Consider the following 19729-nt stretch of genomic DNA (forward strand, 5'->3'; position numbering starts at 1 on the left):
CTGCCGTGATGTACTCTGCCACCACAGGTCCAAAGTGATAGGACAAAGCAATGGCGAACTGAAACTGTGAGCCAAAATAAATGTCTCCTCTTTTAGGCTGATTTGCTCAGGTATTTTGTCACAGTGCTGTAAAGCTGATGAATACAGGAGGAAACAGCAAACAGTTTAGCATGTGTAATCTATGTGGGGATGGGGAGAACATACAGGTTCTTTGATCACTTCCATCCCTCTGAGGATTCTGAAAAGGAACAAGTGACCACCCCACTTCTGGAATGCCCACAGAAACAGGAAGATGCCTCTGTGTGGTTTGGAGGAAGATAGACTAGATAATATGGGGAATCCTTCTGGAGGAGGATGTGTATGTAAGAAGTTTCTTATTTCAAGGACCAGGTAGGTCTTTTAACATCAGGATTTGAGGATCCAGTGGCTGATACTATGTCCTAATTGAAGTCTGAGTATGTAGGTTGTCCCATCTCAATACTGAGGTTAGACCAGATGGGAAGGCTGCCACAAGCTTCTTGGAAACTGATGCCATCATCTCTTTACATCCTAGATACTCAGGAGGCTGAGATTTAGGGACCCTGGTTCAAAGACAGCATGGGTAGGAAAGTCTGTAAGACACTTTTTTCCCAATTAACCATCAAGAAGCCAGGAGTGGAGCTGTGGCTCAATGGTAGAGTGTCAGCATTGAGTGAAAAAGCTAAGAGACAGAGCCCAGGCCCTGAGTTCAAGCTCCTGGACCTGGACACACACACACACACACACACACACACACACACACACACACACACACACAGCAGGGCAGCGTCTAGCAGGATGACCTGTTCTGGGTCAATAAGGGGGCTTCTTACACACACCCCTCCTACAGTTTTCACAGTGTGGCTGAATGGTGGCTTTTCTCATTTTCCTTCTGAGCTGAGAGTCACTTCAGGCCTACATCTGTCCATAGCCAGCTTCTTAGGCTTAACTGATGACTTCTGTTGGGATAGCAGTCCCTGCCTTTCCAGAAGTGAATTCTGGAAAGAAGTCTTTGACATCTCTTCAGGGAGGGGAGATCTGGAGCCCAGTCCTAGGGGAGAGAGGGGCTGGATAAACGCTGTGCTTATTTACATGTCCTTACTCTGGGTTACAGGAACCTCCCAGGAGGGAGCCCCATGACTCTTCCTGGGGGAGATACCTGGCAGCCAATCAACGTGGTGCATCTTCCATGGGTGAGATCTTGTTACCATCTGAGACTGAGGTAGACTTCATTGTCTGGGCAGGGAGCCAAGAGAGAGGAGGACAGAAGACAGGTGTGTGTGGGGTGGGAGGGAGCGGAGGACCTGCCGAGCCAGGTCACTGGAGGGAACATTCCAGGCCCAGAATAGGAAAGGACTCTGTCAGAATGAGGGCAGACTGGGCTGTAGATTTTCTTTCACGTTTACCCAAGTCAGAACAGGTGGGAGGACTGTGTCGCAGGGGAAGGAGAAGGCCCTGGGAACACAGACTTAAGACTGATACCCAGTCTTGTTAAGCTGTGCTGGGCATTGGAAAGGGCCAGCCTGGGGACGGCAGTGGGGGGGGCGGGTGAGGGAATGAAGAAGAGGGCAACAGGTGACCCTCTACAATACTGGGCTGGCAGGTGAGCACTTCACAATGACAACCCAGAGGAGTTAATGTCAGAGAGGATTTAAATTACAGGAACATTTCTTAAGCATGTTCACTCTGCAACCCTCCTATGACCTTGTCAGTACAAAAGCCCATTCAGCCACGAGGGACACCTGTTCAAGGAGGGGCTCCACCCCTCCAGCATAGTCACTACTGCATTCTCTCTCTCTTTACCTCTCTGTTTCTGCCTCTCTCTCCCTCTCTTCCCATTTGCTATCCTCTTTTCATAGCTGCTACTATATTACTCCTTATGATCTGAGAGCCAGGGATGGTGGCTCATGCATGTAATTCTAAGTATTCTGGAGGCAGAGTTTAGGAGGATCACAGTTTGAGTCCCACTAGGCAACATGTTAGTGAGACTCCCGCCTCCTCCATTTCAACTGATAAGCCAGGCAGTGATGCCATGCATCTGTGATCCCAGATATTCAGGAGATCTTAAGAAGATCAGTGTCTGAGGTTTTCCCTAGGCAAAAATTCAAAAACTATAAAAATAACTAAAACTAAAACTAAAAAGCTGGGATGTGGCTCAAGTAATAAAGCATCTGCCCAGCAAGTAAAAGACCCTGTATTCAAACCTCAGTGCAACTGAGAAGGCGGATTTAAGTTCATACTTTGGAGAAGCTATTGCTCTGTTCTCTGCCCCCATCATCTTCCTAGGATCAAGCTCTCCAGGGCTGTTCAGCAGGTGACCGAGTCACTTAGCATGGAGTCTTTCACATGATGGGAGCCAACAATTGTACTGAATCCTACTGAGGGTTCAAGGCTTTGTTCACAAGTAGCATCAGGGCACAGCTGATCTAATCTAGTTACCTCTGTACCCTGAACCTGGCACAGTGTCTTGGCACAGAGTTCTAGACCTATGGGCAAGTGTGTATGTGTACATGTATGTACATGTGTGTATACAATACCGATACAACAACCTATACTGGTTGTCTCTTCCTTCCTAGTGAAGAGAAGCGTGCCCTCTGGGTGGGCATCTGCAGGTTTCCCAGACTGACTGCTTGGTTCACAGGTCTTTCTTTTCTTTGCTAACTGGCCTATGTCCTCCTCTGACTCTCTCAGCCATTCAAATCTGAGTTGTACCCACTGCAGGTTAAAGGTAGGGATAGGAAGAGAAGTGCCTGACTTTGACCTGAGCCTAGAGTAGTAGGCTATCAGGAAGCATTAGCCAAGAGCAAGATAGAACTTTCTGGAGAAAGGAACTGCTCAGTATCTGGTTTCCCTGGGTGTTTGCATGTGTCAAAACTTTTAATGCTGTATACTTAGGATGTATACATCTAATGCTATGTAAATTTAAAATTATATGTTGACTAACGATATCTCAGAAGACTTGGAGCTATCATTGCTCATCACCATGAGGGTCAAGGGTCACCTGGGATCATTAGCCTGGGGGGGTGGGAACAGGGATGGACATGGGGTCAAGCAACTTAGACCTGTGAGAGCTCATGAGCTGTCTCCTTCCAGGAAACTGGACTTGAACAAGTACCCTGGACTATTCCCAATATTCCCAATACCTGCATGGGCCACATTAGGCATTCACTTAACCAGAAAGTTCATGGTTATGGAGAACACTGCCCTTGCCTGGTAGCATGTTTTAATTTTTTTTAATCAGTTGTGGGCCTGGGCGCAGTCCCTCAGCTCTTCAGGTCAAGGTTAGCACTCTACCACTTGAGTCACAGCACCACTAACAGTTTTCTAGTGGTTAACTGGAGATAAAAGTCTCACTGACTTTCCTGGCTGGGTTGGCTTTGAACCTTGACCCTCAGATCTTAGCCTCCTGAGTAGCTAGGATTACAGATGTGAGCCACTGGCACCTGGTGCCTTAGACATTTTGACAGCCTTCATTACCTCATTTTATCCTCATACCATTTTAAGAAGGCATTCTCTTCAAGAATGAGAATGCCACCCCTAATATACAGAGTTATGGTAGAAGATTCCATATTTGCAAATTCAAGTAATTACTAACACATATTTGTGACTCTAAATCAGCGCTTGTGGCATTTTGAGGTCACTCATGGACAACACAGAGTGGCAAGATTTGGATGAGTTGATGCATGTGTTTCTCAGCTGAGGCTAGCCAAGATGATATTATGCTTTCTTACTTCAGCAAATATACGGTAAACAAGAGTTTTAGAGGTCTGTTTACTGCCCTATTTCCTAAGTTTTGCACTTTTTGTTGATAGTTTCATTTTTTAAAATGGCCCAAGTGTGGTACTAAAGTGCCTTCTGGTGTTCCAAAGGCACATGACGGCCAGGGTGCAGCAGAGGTAGAACACATGTGTATACAACAAGCTTCATGGAGGTACACAGTTACAGTGCTATTCATCACGAGCCCAGTGTTAATGAATCAACAACGTGTGCAGAGCAAAATGACTTGAAAAAGAAACACACATAAAAAACAAGGTTGTATGTTAAGCTACTGATGGAAATTTCCAGAGCAGAGGGTCCCAAGAACCTAGCCCTGTATTTCTTCTAGGAGCAATGGTTTGGTATTTCCTAATTCAGTATTCCCAGGACTTTATAAAATATCACTGCCACACATAATGAAAATCGATTGTACTTGTCTAACGTCCTGGAGGCGTGCAAAGCATGAGAACTAGACTCCACTGATTTCCACTCCATGTAATCCTCCCAAGGCGCCCTATTGCCTTTACATGCTGGCTCCTTCTGTGGGCCCGGGGGAAGGAGCACTCTGTGGCAGCAGTCAGAGCCAGGTTCCAGACTTGTGCAGCCTTTGTTCTAGGCAGGCGTGCTTCCTAAGAGCCAGCATTGGCACGGACATATACAAACGCAGCCGTGAGAAGAAGACGCGACGGCAGGCTAAATCAGGTGAGGGGAATCACAGAAGTTGCCAGATAGGCAAAGGCCGCTTGAAGCAGAGATACCTTCCCAGAATGAAAAAGCATGTTGTTAAAGGAGAGCTATCTGGAAATCACTAGGACCAATCAACACCTAAGAGGCAAGATGTTTATGCACTTCATCCTTGCCCAGCCTTGTGGCGATCCTTGTCCCACCCTATCCTGCATGTTATAGCCCTCTGTGGATCACCAAGCATTTTCACCCACCTCAGTGAGGTAGGCAAGCTGGGCATCACTGTCTCCAGTCTTCAGGTGAGGAGACCAGGATGCTGGGATGTGGAATGTGGATTTGCTGGCAGATGCCCACAGTTCCTATCCATAGCTGTTTACTGCATAATACTCTAGAGACTGGGACTGCAGGCACCCTTCTACAGGCGAATAGCCTCCTCCGATACAGCCTACATGATCTTTCAGCTTCAGTCTCCCATTGTTTTCTGTCACACAGGAAGCAGTTGGTGTTTACTTCTGTCATTCCCGGAGTTGTGTGTTGTGTGTCACTCCAGGACTGAGTACTATGCATGACATTGCAGGGACTGACACTGCTCTGGAAACCTGCCTTTGGACCCTGCAGGCTGATCTGCCTGAACAGTAATGCCTAATCCCATGCTGGATGCATCTGAGCCACTCTCAACCAGCTGAGGTTGTCTAGGGCCTTCAGTAAGGGAGTGGATTTGGATCAAAATCCATTTCTAAGAGAACTCACTGTGCAGGACAAAGAAATCCATCTGCTTTTGCCTTGCAAAGGGTTGTCTTAGGGAGTTCTCTGGATTCACTGGGAGCAGATCTTAATGCGAGCTCTCCACCCTCCCCTCCGAAGAGCAGTCCTAGGCTGCATCACTCTCTGTAATCTTGCTATACCCTTGAGCACACAGTTTCTGATCTGACTCTGAGGTATGTATATTTCAGTATAACTCAGTAGATTCCCATTTGTTCCTCACCACAGTAGACCCGAGGTCATTCAGGCCTTTCCTGAATTCAGGCCTTGTTATAGCCAAGATAGCCACTGGGAAAAGGATATTCTCCTGGGGATAGATGTGCTAGGATTTGGGAAGGTGCTTCTAACTTTTAACAGTTCAGACAGCATTCTCTCCCTTTTTGGTTCTTTTCTCACTTCTATAGAACAAAATGGAACCAGTAAAAAAGGAGGCATATAGGGTATGGGCCAGCATTTGGACCAGGCTTCCTTGGCCCAGTGACTCCAGGACCAAGTTACTGACAGCTAACTGATGAGAGTCCTCTGACAACAGAGGGAGGGACCAGGGCACTACACACTTGAACCCATGCCCAAGTACCATGACATTTTATGGTGATATCAGGGAGTAAATCAAGGAATACTGGGTCACTGGATGGCGAACACAAATCTTACAAAACGATTTAATGACCCTGGCCAACCATAATCCTAGGATAAGTCCTGAAAAGTCAGTACAGCCAAGTCACACTCGGTGGTGGTGGTGGGGGAAGGATCTGTCATCCAGGGTGAAAATATCCTGACCCCAGCATCTTCACACTGCAATTGTCATAGGATCCTTAAAGGAGATGTCAGAAAGAACAAAAAGAAGGGAGATAAAGTTTGCAAAGGGTGTAAGAAAGGAAGAGTAAGAAAAGAGTAGGGGGGGAGCAAAGGGAAGGAGAATAAGAGAGAAGGAGAGAAGGAAGAGAACTACTTGGGGGACGTGAGGGCCGGAGAAGCGGATGGGCCTGCTGTACTCACGTGTTGTGGAGCACACACCAGCCGCAGTGGGGATCACCTGAGCCAAGGCATTCGCTACAGCTCCGATACTGCCCACAGGACTCCACGGGGACTCTGGTGAGCTAGGACAACGCAACAGGGAGAAATCAGTCAAGATTTTGCAAAACATCCAATGGAATCCATGGAAGAGGTGCTGTTCTACATGTAACTGCATCATCCTAGATGCTGGAGGAACACAAAGGATTAGCCCCCCCAGATGATTGTGGGTGATCCTTGGATCCTGACATGCATAGTACAGCTGTCAACTATGTTTTAAAAGATGTCCAGGAATACAGAATCCACAGAGTTCCCATTAAGTTATTATAAAAGATACATAGTGCACATTTCAATTTTCCCACTACCACGACCCCCAAATATCCCTGTGAATATCCAACCCATCCCATCTTTGTTTCCCATTGATGCCATCTAGGGGTATGGATTTGTTTTCTCTGCTTACTAAAGAATTAAAAGGCAGGGAAGTTGTTAAAAAGCAGATAGAGTAAGGGAAAGAGAGGGGCCCCAAAGAGGAGACCTCTGTGAGGGTGGTTTATATTGTACAGGGCTCCTCCCAAGTCTCCACTCCTGGACTTGGTGCTGATGTGCATGCATTACCCTGACTCTTGGTTGAGCAGACACCCAACTCAATGAAAGAGCATTATGGAAAGAAGAAACATTTGAGCAGGAAATCAGGGAGTTCTGGGAAGAGGCATTTGAGCTGGAGCCCAAAGCAGTATGGGAACAGGAAGCACGATGATGGGCCACATCATGTCCACCATTTTTTATCCTTGTGTATCTAACAGCTCATGTTTATTTGCCTTACCATCAGTGTAATAAACCTGAACCCCATTTGTGTGTGTGTGTGTGTGTGTGTGTGTGTGTGTGTGTGTGTGTATGAGGAGGTCCTGGGGCTTGAACTCAGGGCCTGAGCACTGTGCCTGAGCTATTTTGCTCAAGACTAGTGTTTTACCACCTGAGCCATAGCTCCACCTCTGGCTTTTTTGGTATTTAATGAGAGATAAGAGTCTCACAGACTTTCCTGCCCAAGCTGGCATTTTAGAAAAATCTCATGTTTACTACAGCATTTCCTTTTCTTTCTGAACCTTCCGTTGGGTCTCAGTATTTCTGTGGTTCCAGCCTTTTGTTTCTCCTGGCCTTTTCCACAAAGGGCCTAGCTCCCTCTGTGGCTGGTCCCTGCTCTGCCTTTTTCTTCTTACAGCTAGCCAACTGGCTCCACTGGATTCTCACTCTGGTGTTTTTAAAGAGCAGACTTGCAATTCTCCTCCTCCCCACGCCCTGTCCTTGACTCCAGGCTTCCTCTCCAACCCCCCAAAACCTCACATTTGCTTTCCGCAGCAGCTTGTTAACGTGAAGTGTTCCACATGACATTTTTGCTTAGATCAAATGCCTCCATTTCCTGCATGCTCTTAAATAACTTGAATTTCTTTGTTCTTCAATGCAGCTTTGCCTTGATGTCTCCTGATGTGCCTCTCCAGCACTCACTGCATAGTAGGTACTTACTTATAGGCATCAAATAGAATTTTTATTTTCTTTTTATAGACATGATGGTCTTTATTCTCCATTTTGCCAGTTTCTTCTTTACAAAAAGGTGTTTTGGTGTTTTTTTTTTTTTTAATTCTCAATAGAGGACTTCCTGCCTGGTCTTTCAGCTTGAGCTAGAAGAATCTGGTGTGGTTTTCGTCATCAGACAACAGGCGCAGAAAACTAGATTGTGTTGATCTGGCTGGGCCTCATTGCTCATGAACAAATGGTATCTTTTCCCTGCTGTTTCCTAGGGCATCTGCCTGTGTAAAATTATGTCCACCTCACAGGGGCTACTTGTAACTCACATGTAGGCAGATTGGCACCAGCTCCTGTTCAATTAGTCTTGAAGGTCTCTTTTGGAATTAATTAAGCTCAAGTCCCACATGATTTCTTTCCCCTAAATTTTCTTGTTCCTTTTTATGGTTGTGTGTGTGTGTGTGTGTGTGTGTGTGTGTGTACTGGGGTTTGAACTGAGAGGCTGGGTGCTGTCCCTTAACATTTTTTTGGCTCAAGGGTGGTGTTCTACTACTTGAGCCACAACTCCATTTCCAGCTTTTTGCTAGTTAATTGTAGATAAGAGTCTCGTAGACTTTCTTGCTTTGGCTAGCTTTGGACCAGGATCCTTAGATTTCAGCCTTCTGAGTTGTAATAATTATAGGCCACTGGTACTTGAACCTTTTGTATGTATTTTTTGTTCTTCAAACTATAAATTGATTCTTTTTAATGACTACCCAGTGGCTTTCTTTCTTTCAAGTCACCTTGCAGTCTCTTACTCTCATTCTTCCAACTTTTCTCTTGACTTTAGCAGCCCTTTCTTGATGTCTTTTTTGCACATTTAGAATTTTATCTCCCCTTCTGATACTGCTCAGGTAATTTGCATGGGCCAGGCCTGGGTTCTATCTGCACATGACCTTGCTGTCTTCATAATTAACCTTGACAATCAGACTCTTACAAATCACCCTGCTGGTTTCACATGCAGCCAGAAATTTACCCTCTTCTTGTTGCCTCTTTTTCACTTCCTTGTCTGTTCCTCCTTAAGCAGGCACAACCATGCCAGTCACGTAAGCACATGCTTAGTTGCTCCTAACCCAAAGGACCCAGACTCCTAGGAATTCATGAGTGGGAAGGAAGTTCACAAGCTATTTTCAGTATTTCCAAAAGCCTAATGGAAATTGGATTGTTCCTGTTTTATGACTTTATGCATACTCATGATGCATGCCCTATATTAAAACTAGGAAATATATTATTACTTAATAAATGCAGTTTGTTTAGTAGACAGAATCTTTCAAAACATAATGCCCGGAGGGAGAAAAAAATAATAAGAGGGGCCTTAGATGGTAAAAGTTGGGAACCATAAGAATATAATAATGTTTTCATCGGTTCCAGCTGTTTGGCATTCCATATTTTACCATGGTATTGAAGAGAAAATCACGGCTTGGTTCAATCAACAGTGTTTTTCTGGGTCTAAAACATTCTCCTCAGCTTCTCCTGTTGACATGTCCTGTAATCCGGGTGGGATGGCATGTGTCCTCAGCCTCTCCTATGGACATGTCCTATAATCTGGGTGGGATGACACAAGCCCTGCAGTGCTGGGGATATATGCTACTTTAGGTAAAGAGCCAGCCGCTTCGTGAATCTGATAGCCTCAGAAACCTTTGCATTCTAAAAGTATCTTGCATGCAGTGTTTAATAATATCATTGCATGCAGTGTTTAATAATATCAATGCCCTGGGATTTTAAAGTCCTTCTCTTGATTTTTAAACAGGAATAACTTCTTACTGGGGTGAAAGGAGTGTAGGGTCTTGAAGGGCTGGGTTCAAAGTCTGGCTCTGCCATTTATTAACAAGGAGATCCTATTGTCTCTGCGTCTTTGTTTCATTCATCCTTAGACACGGAGATCACTGCTTCCCAAAGTGTAGATAACACCATAGGTATGAAAGTGTATTATAGGCTGGTGGCTCACACCTGTAATTCTAGCCACTCAGAAGGCTGAGATCCAAGGATCTTGGTTTGAAGTCACATGGGGCAGACAAATCCAAGAGATCCTGTATCTCCCATTAGCTAGCAATAAGGCTGGAAGTGGAATTGTGACTCAAGTGGTAGAGCTCCAGCCTTAAGCAAAGAAGCTAAACAAGAGTGTGCTTGCCTCTGAGTTCAAGACCCAGTGCTGCCACAAAAAAGTGCTTTGTAAATGGCTCAGTACTTTCCAAGTAATGTTACTAAGGTATCACCTAGTAACATTGATATCACCATTCACATCTTATTCCTGATTGCTTGTCACCATTTTCTTTCTCCCCTGAAATGGGGTTTGAACTTAGGGATTCATGATTAGAAAGCAAATGCTCTAAAAATTTAGCCATACTTCTTCATTCCACTTTTGCTTTTTAGTTGTTTTTTTTTTTTTCAGTTAGGGTCTGGCTCCCTACTTCCCATCCCAGGACTACTTTGGGGCCATCGTCCTTCTTTCTACCTACACCTCCTGTGTAGTTGGGATTGTAGGCATGGACCACCATGCCCGGCTTTGCCAGGTCACTTCACCTTTCCCCCACATCACAGAGAACTCTAAGAGGCTTCCAGGCCTCATGAAGTCTATTTGGAGTTGAACAGATCTGGGAGACAGTTTCTTCTCTAGTCCCTTCATTGTGTCATTTTTCTCCTTGAACCAAGACATCTGCCTCTAAAACATTCAACTCTCAATCCTTCAGATAAAACTCTGGAGCTATCCCTGGAGTTATCCGAGCTTCCTGGACTTATGCAGTACTTCATCAGCTCTCGTCATGGCTCTGTGCTGCTCTCCAATTTTATGTACGTGCGTCTCTGTGGGAAAGGGTCACAAGTCCTGGGGGGCTTTGCCCATGGCTCCCAGGGTGAACATGAGCAACTCTCTGTAGGGGCCTCTTTTCTATCACATGTAAATGAGGTACTGGCAGGTCTAGTTCTAAACTCCTTTTCACTTCTGACATTCTAGCTCCTTTTCAGTACCTCACTCCTCTGTGTCCAAGTTAGATCCCATTGGCTGCATCTCTCCCAGCTACATCATTGCTCTGCCTTACTCCCCACCCCATGGGCAGTTCTGGAAAGCATCAGAAGTTTTCCTGACACTTAAAATCACTACAGAAAACCAGATTTTACTCCAGTCACTTACCTTGGTTCATGCATATGTACTAATGTCCCTGGTTGCCTTCCACACTTTGCTAGTACTTTGCACAAGTATCCAGATGGCTTCAGAGCCACCTTGCCCCTGTAAGTCTCTCTCTCTCTCTCTCTCTCTCTCTCTTTCTCTCCCCTCAAATATCTGGATTCTTCATATACATACCTCACACCAAACAAAGCCACCTGTCCACCCCCCACCTCTGGCTCCTCTCCTGACCCTGGAACACAAAGTACTCCAGATGCAAAGCCACACGATTAATTAAAAGCACCCCACGCTGATTCAAATCTTCAGTACAGTGCCAAGAATGCTAATTAACTGAGTGAGGGAATTCAGACCACAGGAAGAGGTAAAAAGAGGAAGTCAGTATGTGGAGAGACTTCTTCTGTTCGGAGAACAAATCAGATGATAGTGTGGCCTAATCTATCATAATGATGGATATTTTGAGACCACAGAAGATTGAGGGCTGTCTTCTGGCCACTGAACTCTCAGAGAGGTGTTGGCTGATAGGGTTGCAATTTATGGTCTTTGCTGTTTTCAGAGATGGAGCTCTACAACCTCTTTGGGCCCTTACACATACTACTGCCATGCTGTGGGGAAGGCGGAGATTGTAGTTCTTTGCCCCAGGAGTGAAGGCGTGGTCTGTATACAGTTGGCACAGTATCCTTGCTCTGTGCAAAAACCCACTAAACAGTATCCAGTATCCAATTCCTTGAAAATTTAGATGTAGAATTGCCACCAGATCCATCAAATTCCTTTCTAAGAACACACTTAAAAGAACTGAAAACCAGAGTCTCAAAGGTAAATTGGAAATGTTCAAAGCAGAACTATTCACTATTTCTCAAAAGTGGAAGAAAGGTATGTGTATATGTATGTATACACATACATACATACATATAGTGGAATATTATTTAGTAGTAAATAGGAAAATGTAATTCTAGATGAACTTCAAGGACATGCCCCTAAATGAAATAAGTCAGATGCAAATGAATAAACAGACATAGAATTCATTTGTATAGGGTCCCAGGAATAGCCAGATTCGTGAAGGGAAAGCAGAATGGAGGTTTTCAGGGATTGGACAGAGGAGAATGAGATCAATGGGTACAAGATCTGAGTTTGGGAATCTGAAAAGTTCAGGAGGTGCATAGTCGTGGTGGCTACACCACAGGTAAACTTCATGTTATTTATATTTTACAAACATATTAACATATTTTTCTTAGAAAATCATCTTTTGAATGGCTTTGGCAAATGATCTCATCTTCAGTGCAACAGAGTAGATATAAGAACATTTGTTCTCTGCTTGTCTCCCTAGGACAAGGAAAGAGCTTTCTTTTGGTTGACTAATATTCATGTTTATGAAATACTCTGAGATCCTTCAATAAAAAGATAAGCATCACTCCACTCTGCAACTTAATCTCAACAGACAAAAGGTTGAGGGATGAATGTCACCTTATCAAGCAATGCTATGTAACTGGCTCTATTCTTCTTCAGCTCTGAATAGCCACTTCCTGACTTGAAAAAATAATGCCACAGGCTTCTCCAATGAAGAGCTTTCCCACGGCTCCACCCCCTTCAAGAGGCATAGAGGAGGGGCTGAAATTCAAATAGTTCTTGTGGTGTCAAATGGTCCCCGAGTTGAGACAATTATTTTTCTACTATCGAATCTCTGCTTTGGTGTTCCTTTTCTTTTCTTTTGTCAATTGTGGGGCTTGAACCGAGAGCCTGAATGCTGTCTCTGAGCTTTTTTGCTCAAGGTTAGCACTCTACTACTTTAAGCCACAGCTTAAAGTTTTCTTTCCAGTTTTCTGGTGGTCAACTGGAGATAAGAGTCTCATGGACTTTTCCTGCCCAGGCTGGCTTCAAACTGTGATCCTCAAATCTTGGCCTCCTGAGTAGCTAGGATTACAGGTATGAGCTGCCAATGCCAGCTTCATTGTTTACTTTTATCAACATCATCATTATGATCATGGTTGTCATTATCTTTCTTATTTGTCCAGTCCTGTGATCAGAAGCCACTAATAAACAAATCTGGCCTAGGACAGGAAGAGAAATAACTGAGAACAAATCAAAGAGACCTATACAGGGCTTCAATTCCTGGCCTTATTCTTTTTTCTAAGTTTCCACAACTGGTGAGCTGACTTCCAAGCCTAGAAGGCCTGCAAGCTGGGCATCTTATGATTGCTGGAGAAACTGGGATAGATCCATCCTGTCTGGTTTCCCATTGGCCAGCCCCTACCTCTGATTTCCCTGTTATTTTGCAAGATGCTTTTCTGTAGCAATGGAGTTTCCCTTTCTTTGCCTAATACTGTTCACATTCCAAACAGTGGCTGCTGCTCTGCGGGTTACACTCAGAAGTGTTCCATACACACAACATACAGTCTCTGAGTGTATCTCTCATTTGTTTAAGTATTTGACATCCTGGTTGAAATGTGAGTTATTACTCCATCTCTACTCTTATAATTGGATGCTAATGCCACAGTGGCTACATTGAGCCTGATGGCTGGAGTTAATTTAAATGTCCAAAAGGCTTCTTAAATACCCAATTGCCTTCAAAACTGTCAAAAAAAGAAAAAAAGAAAAGAAAAGGAAGAAAGAGGCAAGACGACCCATTAAGAAACTCCAAGAGGCTTCTGGGGAGTTGTCAAGCTTTGCAGATGTGGAATTCGGAACCATCCTTCATGCTGTCGGCCTGTCTCCTGTCCCTGAGCAGAGTTGAGGAATGTTAATGCCCTCTGAGACTTTAAGAATAACTCAGCATCACACTGGCATCTCAGTGGTGTGGTCTTGGGCGGCCCCTCCCAGTCTCTCCACAGGTCTTTTTTCCCTTTGGTGGCCTCTGGCTGTCTTTCCTGGCTTTATTGCTTCTGACTTGGAGCCCTGCGAGGATTCTACAGAAGCTCCTGACTGTCGGGACTGGCATCTCCGGATGAGAAGGCCAGGAAATTCTGAGGGCTCCATTGACATCCTTTCTCACAGGTGGCTGACGAATAAGAGAAGTAGAGGATAGGAGCTGGCCAGACTGAATCACATGTCCCAGTGCTTCATTTCTCTAAGGCAGCGATTTATGTAGCCACTGCTGTGGTCTCATAGTGAACAGGAATGTACTTTCTGCTCCTTGACTCTGGGTCAAGACTCTTAAATATTGGTTTTGGCCAGCAGGATTACACAAGGTCAACAAGTGTTTGCCTTTGCCCTCCTAGACTTCTCCTACTGCCATTCCCCAGGTAGCTGCTTTCTCTTTAACCTAAACCTACACAGAATAAGACCCGAGTCTAATGCATGGCTAGGAGACAAACCAGCTTATGGTGGGAATGCCAGCCAAGCTTGGCCAAGACGGCTGACATATGATTGCTCTATGATGGCTTGGCTTATGATAAGCTTTGTGGTATAGCTGGCTAAGACACAGGTTCTGAGCAGAGTCATAGTGGAGCACAAAGGTTTTGAGAGAAATAGAGGGGAAGAGGTCAAACAGAGGAGAGTTAAGTTGCAGTTCTGTAGCTTCTTTCCATCCTGGGTACCAATGTCAGAGAGATATTGAGGTTAGATGTAGCAGGTGCATGTTCAGAGACCATCGACAGCTGACTCCAATATGACCAATCGATCTTTTCAGGTCCTCCTACAGCAGCCATGCTCTTGTAATTTGATGTATTGGTAGATCTTAGGAAAGTCCAGTCCAAGGCTAAGTAACACGGAAGAATCTAGAAAGAGAATACAGCTCTCTGGAAGTTCTTGGATCGGCTGTAGGAACTGCCTGGCTGCCTAGAGTCCAGAAATGATTTTGTCTATATGGCAGTGATCAGAGTTCCTCAAGAATAGGTCTGTTTTGAATTTTCTAATTCTCCCTGCTTGTAAGTGAGCCATGAGGCTAATCCAGGAATCAAGCTTGAGAGGAAGCTGATATACAGGATCAAGGTCTACAGCTCTGGCTGCCAGTGCTGTCATTCCTTGTCTATAAACAGGAGTTCTGGGATCAATGTTGTTAAATTTTAGAATGGCAAGGACAATATCTCCAGTGCATGAGGTGGGGGATGGGGAGGCTGGGGGCCAAGCTCTAATCTATTCTGGTGACCTTGGCAAAGTTGTTCCTGTCATTAGGCCTCAGTTAATCCATGTTCAGAGGGGGTGGGATTCAGTTACGTTCTGCCTTGCACAATTGGTCACAGGGTATTGCTAGTACAAATGGTCTGGGAAGCTTTCTGCAAATGAAAAGTAGCAGATGTTGCGGAGGGCTGCAATTTGCTGCTATTAATAAGTATAAATGCCTAATAGGAAGCCAGTTTGCTCTGGGAACTCGGACAGCCAAGGAGTGAGTGCCGGCGCCGGAATCATCAACATATGCTGCTTCTCATTAGCAAGCGGTGGTAGCTAGGCGGGGAGCACTCTGAGTTTCACACGGAGCCTCAAGAAATCACCCCATCCTCACACCTCCCATGTGGGCTGTGTTGCACTGGCATACGATCGTCATTAGCCAGGCCCCTCACCAAGCAACAGAGGGAGACCCTTCCCTGTTGCACAGATGGAAAACCCATGACCCAGAGAGGCTGGGTAGTTTGCCCAAGGTCATGCAGCAAGGCCAAGACAAAAATGGAAACTAAACTGAAGTTGGGGCTGTAGCCCACCATTGTGCCCACCAAGCATTGCTGGCTTCTATACACAGCCCGGGAAATAAGGAAATCTCTGGTCTTGCTATTGAACTCAGGTCTTGATTGAACATTTTAAAGTACTGCAAGAGTCTTATTGTTGAAGCTGGGAAGGTGGCTCAGTGGTGGCGTGCTTGCCTTGCATGCATGAGGCCCTGGGTTCGATTCCTCAGCACCATATAAGTAGAAAAAGCCTGAAGTGTCACTGTGGCTCAAGTGGTAGAGTGCTAGCCTTGAGTTAAAGAGCTGAGGGACAGTACCCAGGCCCAGAGTTCAGGCCCCACAACTAGCAAAAAAAAAAAAGAGTCTTACTATAAAAATAGGAGCATGTGGCTGAGTTCAAGAGCTGAGCACCATTCCCTAAATCCCACATTCCACCATGGTCAGAGAAACCAGCACCTTGTGGGAGCCTGAAGAGAGACCAGAAATTGGTCTTTACACAGTCTTCCTCTTCTAGTAAGGTCAGGGAGGAAGACAAAGTTTGAAATAGCTTTATTTCAGTGACTTTAAGAAGCAAAGATTTGGGGGATAGACAGACCTGGGTTTGTGTTCCGTATCTACTACTTCCTGTATGACTTAGACAACTTCCTTCCCCTCCCTAGACAACTTCCTGTGACAGCGCCCTCCCTGAGTCTCTTTTCCCTCATTCACATTTCCTGGGGGGTGTTTTGAGGATTACTGCAGCAGTGCTGCAGGTGAATGACATGTCACCATGTATTGCTCCAGCATCTTTCTCAAACAAAAGTTGTCTCTCATGCCCTGCCACCTATTCTGCACATACACCATAACTGAAAAGGGGCAGGTACGAGTGTGAACACTTGACTGCATATTCTAAGAATCTCAAGGAGACTCCTGACTTGGAAATCTTGGTTCCAACCTAAAACATCATTTCTGAATTTTTGCCACCAGTTCATCTCATAATGTAGAAGTCAAAATCTCCTTGTTCTGGGCTATTGTGCTCACAATTACACAATAGGCCCAGGAGACCTGATCTTCAGGGCTATCATGTTGCAAGGTGGGCATTGGCCTAGGTCATCCCCATGCATCTGGTAAAGAAAAACAAATAGTCATTCTCACATCCTGCCCAGAGAGAAGCCCAATAAATAGGCAGCATGGAAGTTAGAAGGGGACAGTGTTTGGGGATTTACATGGTTAATATGATGAGAGACCTTGGTGATAATCTAACTCTGTCACTCAGTTTTTCTGTGCCTGTAGAAATTTACCCAAGGCCATACAGCTACCAATACCATTCTTCTGTCATCTAATCCTTCAATAATGACTCCTGGTTAAGGTGCGTGGTCTTGACCTAATCTCAAGGTTATGGGGAAGGAAGAAGGAGACACCTGGAACCCACATTTAGTGGGAGCTATGAGGCTCCCTCCTCCTCTCATCCAGCAGGTGGCCAGAAGTTTTGTCCTGGGGATCAAAGTGCTGCTCCTGCTCCAGCCATCTTTCACCAGTGACACTGACAAAGACAATGGTGCCATCTGAGCCAGGGCAGGGGACCTTCTGGCCCGAGTTTCCTAAGCTCAGCCTGCTCAACAGGGCCCTTTGTTCCAGCAGCCAAGGAGAAGAGGGTGGGGGAGGAACTGGCATGGGGACACCTTCCTCCAGGCCTGGCAGGCAGCTGAGCCAAGCTGGTCATGAGACATATGCTGAACCCTCTGGCTGGCTGGCTCTGGTTCTTTGTATGAACAGACAGGGCAGGCAGGGTGGGCACTCTTTCTCTATCCAGAGCCTTCTCCTTCGCTCTGACTTCCTGTCAGTAATATTGCTATCCAGTGTCCCAGCAATGGTCTGCCTGTTGAAACTAAATGTAATATGTGCAAATGGTCATTTATGTGAGCAGGCATGTAGCAGCCCGACAGAGTGTGCCCAGATATGTGGAGGTATGATCATATGACATTGTCATGTATACCTGGGTGATCTGGGCTACAGGATTGTATTTACAAATAAACACACCTTCTCTTACAGCTGTTGGGTATGCAGATACTTTGGATAGGAGACAGACATGTTCCTTCTAAAAGAAATCTCACTTAGGAAAGGAATTGAAGCCTTGTAGGTCCCATTGAGGTAGGCACCTCTTAGGAACCCAGGCGCTGATAGCTCTTACTTAGAAGGAGGTGACAGAGACCACAGCATCCCAAGTATTGATATTACAAGCAAGTGCTACTATTGCCTCTTTTCTTCTTTTTATCAGTTGTGGGGCTTGAACTCAGGGACAAGGCATTGTCCCAGAGCTCTTTCCTTCAAGGCTAGTGCTCTTTCACTTTGAGCCACAGCTCTACTTCTGGTTTTCTGGGCTTAATTAGAGATAAGTCTCATGGACTTTACTGACCGAGCTGGCTTTGAACCACAATTCTCAGATCTCAGCCTCCTGAGCAGCTAGGATTATAGGCGTGAGCCACAAGTGCCCAGAACTTTCCTTTTTTTTAAATTTTAAACAGACAACTGTGTAAGCATGTATTTATATATACGGGCTTATTTATTCATTTATTTTGCAAAGAGTGCCTTCCAGAGAGATAATAGAACTGATAATGGGTTAACTCTGGAGGACTTACATTTTTTTCCCCAGACAGGATATAATTTAAAACATTTTTGACTAGAGAAATTAAAATCATGTTTAAAAGGACAGTTTAACCTTTAGACTTTAAAACCAATTTACTTAACTAGTCAGCTCCAAATTTATTTTAGGGTCAGAGGTTTAGTTTTTTAAAAAAAAGAACACTCATATGATTTCTAACATTCTAGAACTATGAAGAGGGCTCATGGCTGGTCAGTTTCTCGGTCTTTGGTCACTTTATGACCAACAGCAGCCCGGAAGTACACAATAGCACACTGGAAGTGCATCTTGGTCCAGCCAGCAAGAGTTTTCTCCTTGAAACGTCAACTAGCCCATTAAATTATGTTGCTAGGTAGCAACATAATTAGTTAACATATCAAGTGAGCTTCTCTGCCACCTGCTTCCCCCACCTCCCCAGACATCCATATTATGCCCACACAACACGGACAAGACTCCATCTCCCACAGAAGCTACTAGGCTAGGCAAGGACAATTGCATCTCCACCTAGGTCCATCATGCATTGAGCTTGGGTCAGGTTAGTTTCCATATTGAGTCATCACTGGCTTCTGGAAATCACTGGGCTAGGGGGCCTGAGACCAGCAAGCATCCTAGACTCAGATCTAACCATCCCCAAATTGCTGTTAAGACCTTGGACAGGTATCTTCCCCTCTCTGTCTCCCAGTTATTACATCTAAATAGATCTCTGTTGTCTCTTCAAGCTGAATAACCAACCACCTTAAGACTAAAAATGCCCTGGAGTCTCACTCCAGGATGTGTTTCAATTTCACTCCATTTTGGCACTTAATCTGTCTACATAACAGCCATGCTCTGCTCTGCCCCTACCCTAGTTCTTGTGACCATGGAAACATAGCATGATGCTATCACATAGACTTTGAATGCTAAGAAAGAAAAGGACCACAACTTGTGATAATAAACTATGATGGTACCAACATGGACTGTTGCCATTTCTCTCAACCTTAACACAAACAGTGGGTAAGTAAGGGGTCAGTAGCAGGAGGCATGGTGCTCAAGTTCAGCCTCACTGGATAGAGACAGCACAGGCTTTTGGATCCAGGCTTAGGTTTAAGTCCACTTTGTCAAAAGAGTGACTTTGGGCCATTTCCTTTATGTCCTTGAGTCTTGGTTTCCTCATCTGCCTAATGGGACTAATGAAGGCCCTCCCTTGTTAGATGTCAGCTAAGTCCTGTTGTAAGTGCTTGATGATGTCCATCTTTGCCCATCTCTGGGTGGGACAGGGAAGACAGCTAGAAGCCTCATGCCATGAAAAATGTCATTTTTTAAAAAGCTGCTAAAGAGATAATATCTACCAGCAGCTAATCTGTTGGACTGTAGCTTTGGTTAGTTTCCATTAAGAAGTTCATTTTCCAGGGAAGAAGTGTGGCTGTGTGGATAACTTACACATTCCATGTCTTGTGCAGTGGAATAATCTGACCCACATCAAAGTGAAGGCTCCTAACAGACTTCTCCGTCCCAAATAAGAACCAGCTGCCAGAACTATTTTTAGACGGCAGGCTGAGAGAGGTCAGAAATACTTGCAGGCAGGAGGTCGTATGGGGAGGCGAGGAGGCCCCTGCTCCT

The 19729-nt window shown here is 45.1% G+C and overlaps 1 protein-coding gene across 3 annotated transcripts in view; it reads right to left on the reverse strand.

Moving 5' to 3' along the window:
- Plxna4 (plexin A4) overlaps positions 1-19729 on the reverse strand; it is a 422862-nt gene that overhangs the window by 87646 nt on the left and 315487 nt on the right. For all 3 annotated transcript variants that reach the window (XM_013021638.1, XM_013021639.1, XM_013021640.1), the window contains one exon: positions 6217-6317. In XM_013021638.1, coding sequence (XP_012877092.1) covers positions 6217-6317 — 101 coding nt within the window. The remainder of the gene's footprint in view (positions 1-6216; positions 6318-19729) is intronic.

Source organism: Dipodomys ordii, unplaced genomic scaffold (genome assembly GCF_000151885.1).
Source record: "Dipodomys ordii isolate 6190 unplaced genomic scaffold, Dord_2.0 Scaffold56, whole genome shotgun sequence".
Lineage (NCBI taxonomy): Eukaryota > Metazoa > Chordata > Mammalia > Rodentia > Heteromyidae > Dipodomys > Dipodomys ordii.